This window comes from Engraulis encrasicolus, chromosome 15 (assembly GCF_034702125.1).
Source record: "Engraulis encrasicolus isolate BLACKSEA-1 chromosome 15, IST_EnEncr_1.0, whole genome shotgun sequence".
NCBI classification, from domain to species: Eukaryota; Metazoa; Chordata; class Actinopteri; order Clupeiformes; family Engraulidae; genus Engraulis; species Engraulis encrasicolus.
Window position 1 is genome coordinate 9,363,058 of NC_085871.1, and position 2,654 is coordinate 9,365,711.

The 2,654-nt window shown below is 44.5% G+C and overlaps 1 protein-coding gene across 1 annotated transcript in view; it reads left to right on the forward strand.

Annotated features, from left to right (window-relative positions):
* cacna2d4a (calcium channel, voltage-dependent, alpha 2/delta subunit 4a) overlaps positions 1-1,677 on the forward strand; it is a 179,393-nt gene extending 177,716 nt beyond the window's left edge. Inside the window, exon 39 of the mRNA XM_063216987.1 lies at positions 1,210-1,677. Within this exon, the coding sequence (XP_063073057.1) occupies positions 1,210-1,305 (96 nt within the window). The 3' untranslated portion in view covers positions 1,306-1,677. The remainder of the gene's footprint in view (positions 1-1,209) is intronic.
* Positions 1,678-2,654: the final 977 nt, after the last annotated feature.

Genomic DNA, 2,654 nt, shown 5'->3' on the forward strand with positions numbered 1-2,654 from the left:
TCAGCTACACACACACTCACGCACACACACACACACACACACACACACACACACACACACACACACACACACACACACACACACACACACACACACACACACATCATAAGCAATATATTGCAACAAACTACTAAATAACGTGACACGAGAACACAGTCTGTTACATATCGAAGTCTAGCAATTTACAGAGACAGACACAATCAATAATCACTACTGGCAACTTCTCAATCAGCAACTTATCAATTGACATGGTACACCCAGTAATCCAGTAACGTGTCAATATGAACCCATCAGGAGAAGCAGTTGCCAATAGAGTTTAATTACTAATGAACCTCTATCCAGGGAAGCTGACAGGGGGGGGGGGGGGGGGGTCCCGGGCCCAGGGAAAGAGGGAGCCCATGATAGGGACCTCTTTACATTGTATGTATTGAGAGGGGGGCCCTTTCAGGTGATTTGGTCCCGGGCCCAGTCAAAGATGCCAGCGGCCCTGCCTCTATCTACCATGCGCTTCATATAATTGCTGTAGGAAACAATCTAATGGTTTAAGATTAAACCAGGGGTTCCCAAACTTTTTCCTCTGGGGGCCACATTATCGTTCCTGACTGTGATCAGGGGTCGGGATCAATCATGTGGGCTGTATACTAGGCCACTGCCTGTTATAGCCATAATTTCTATAGTTAATCATTACACGTGATTTGCAAAAGAAGTGAGTACTTCACATGTTTTTCAATTTGAAATACCACAGTTATTCCTTTTAACTTATAATAACTATGTAAAAATAGCAAGGAAAGGTTGGACATATACGGTGATTGACAGTTTATGAGTGATACAATAGAAATGGTAGGCCTGTTTACAGTGAGATGAGAAACTATCAAGACAAGAAACTTCTGGTGGTTCACACTGAAAATTAAACTGTAGGAAGGCCTGTTGATAAACAAACTAAAATATTTAAAAAAATTATTTTATCTTTTTTTTCTGTGAAGATTGCTTCTTTGGGCCAGTTCAAATGGTGAGGTGCAGAGAGGTGGAGAGCCGGTCAAAGGGGCGTGGCGGGCCGTATCCGCCCCCCGGGCCTTAGTTTGGGGACCCCTGGATTAAACCATTAAGTCTCCAATTTAAGTTTGCAAAAGCAGATGACTTATCCTCTGTCTGTCTGTCGGTTTGGCTGTCTGTCTGATTGTCTTCTCTCCCCCCCTCTCTCTGTTGTAGGAGAATGCTAAGGACTGTGGAAGAGCATCGTCCATATCCCTGAGTGTGTCCCTCTTTGTGCTCTGTCTGTCTACCGCTCTTCTTGGCGACCGGTGACACCGGTGAACGCACAATGGATCTCCGACATTTACAACATCACCATACCACATTACCAACATCACCAAGAACCATGGACGGCAGACAGAAAGACAAGCAGATGGGACCGTTAGGCCGATGATTATACGTGTACCTACACACACGTGCACACACATGAACACACACGCACGCACACGCACACAAATATATATATACTGCCTCTTCCTCAAGCTTGTTGGGCACGCTTGCATGATGTGATGCATACTGCTTTACTCAAAACAGCTGCAATGGAATGCTCATTTTAACTTAAAGACTGGTGGTACCATGCCGTACCACGCACACACGCATAAGGGTACACACACACACACACACACACAAACACACACACACACACACACACACACACACACACACACACACACACACACACACACACACACACACACACACACACACACACACACACACACACACAAACACAGAAGCGATCCAGAGACTATATGAATGCTACATGAATACTGCTTGATTCTTTTAAAATCTTCTTCATGGAAAGCATTAAAGCATTATTTTGCTAACTACTATGTACCCATTTAACCCCCCTTACCCTGATTGAGGATTTCTGATTGAGGATTTCCCTTTTTACCTGGAGTTGGACAAATCGCCAACATGGATACAGACAATAAGACTGCATCCCTCGATATTCTGATATGGACGAGCCTCCACAAATGGCAAAGGATTGTACAGTATGTTTTCATTTAGGGCCACATATACTATAAGGACATGTAGGTATTAAAAGTGAAGGACAGTTTGCCCTGCTTTGAGGACTACAACAAAAAAGCCAGACCTGTAAGTGTGGGAGTCAATGCACACCTACAGCCGTGGTAATGGTCACACCGTTGCAACAAACACAACAGAAGGATTTCTTCGTTCTCTTCTGACTGACCTGTGAAAGGAGAGATGGATCACACTCCTCGTTTTCTTCTTTTGGTGGCGTTGATTTTCAGGTGTTTAGCTGGCAGAAAAGGACACACGTTTCGGCTGTTGCCTTTCATCCGTGTCAGTGCCTGAACTGGACATGACGAGTAAAAAAGCCACACTCTCGGGTGTAATTCTTGCAGTTTTAATCTAGTGGGTTAGCATGACAAACAGACGTTTCGGCCTAAGCCTTCTTCAGCGTCTGTCATGCTAACCCAGTAGATTAAAACTGCAAGAATTACACACAAGAGAGTGACTTTTTCACTAAACATGAACTTTGCTGTTTGCTCGCACCCGAAGACCTTGTAAGAAACAGCTGGGAGTTGAGCGCACTTTCTAAAAAGACTGAACTGGACATGACCTCATCATGGAGAGCTGCGTAAGGATTCTGCCCT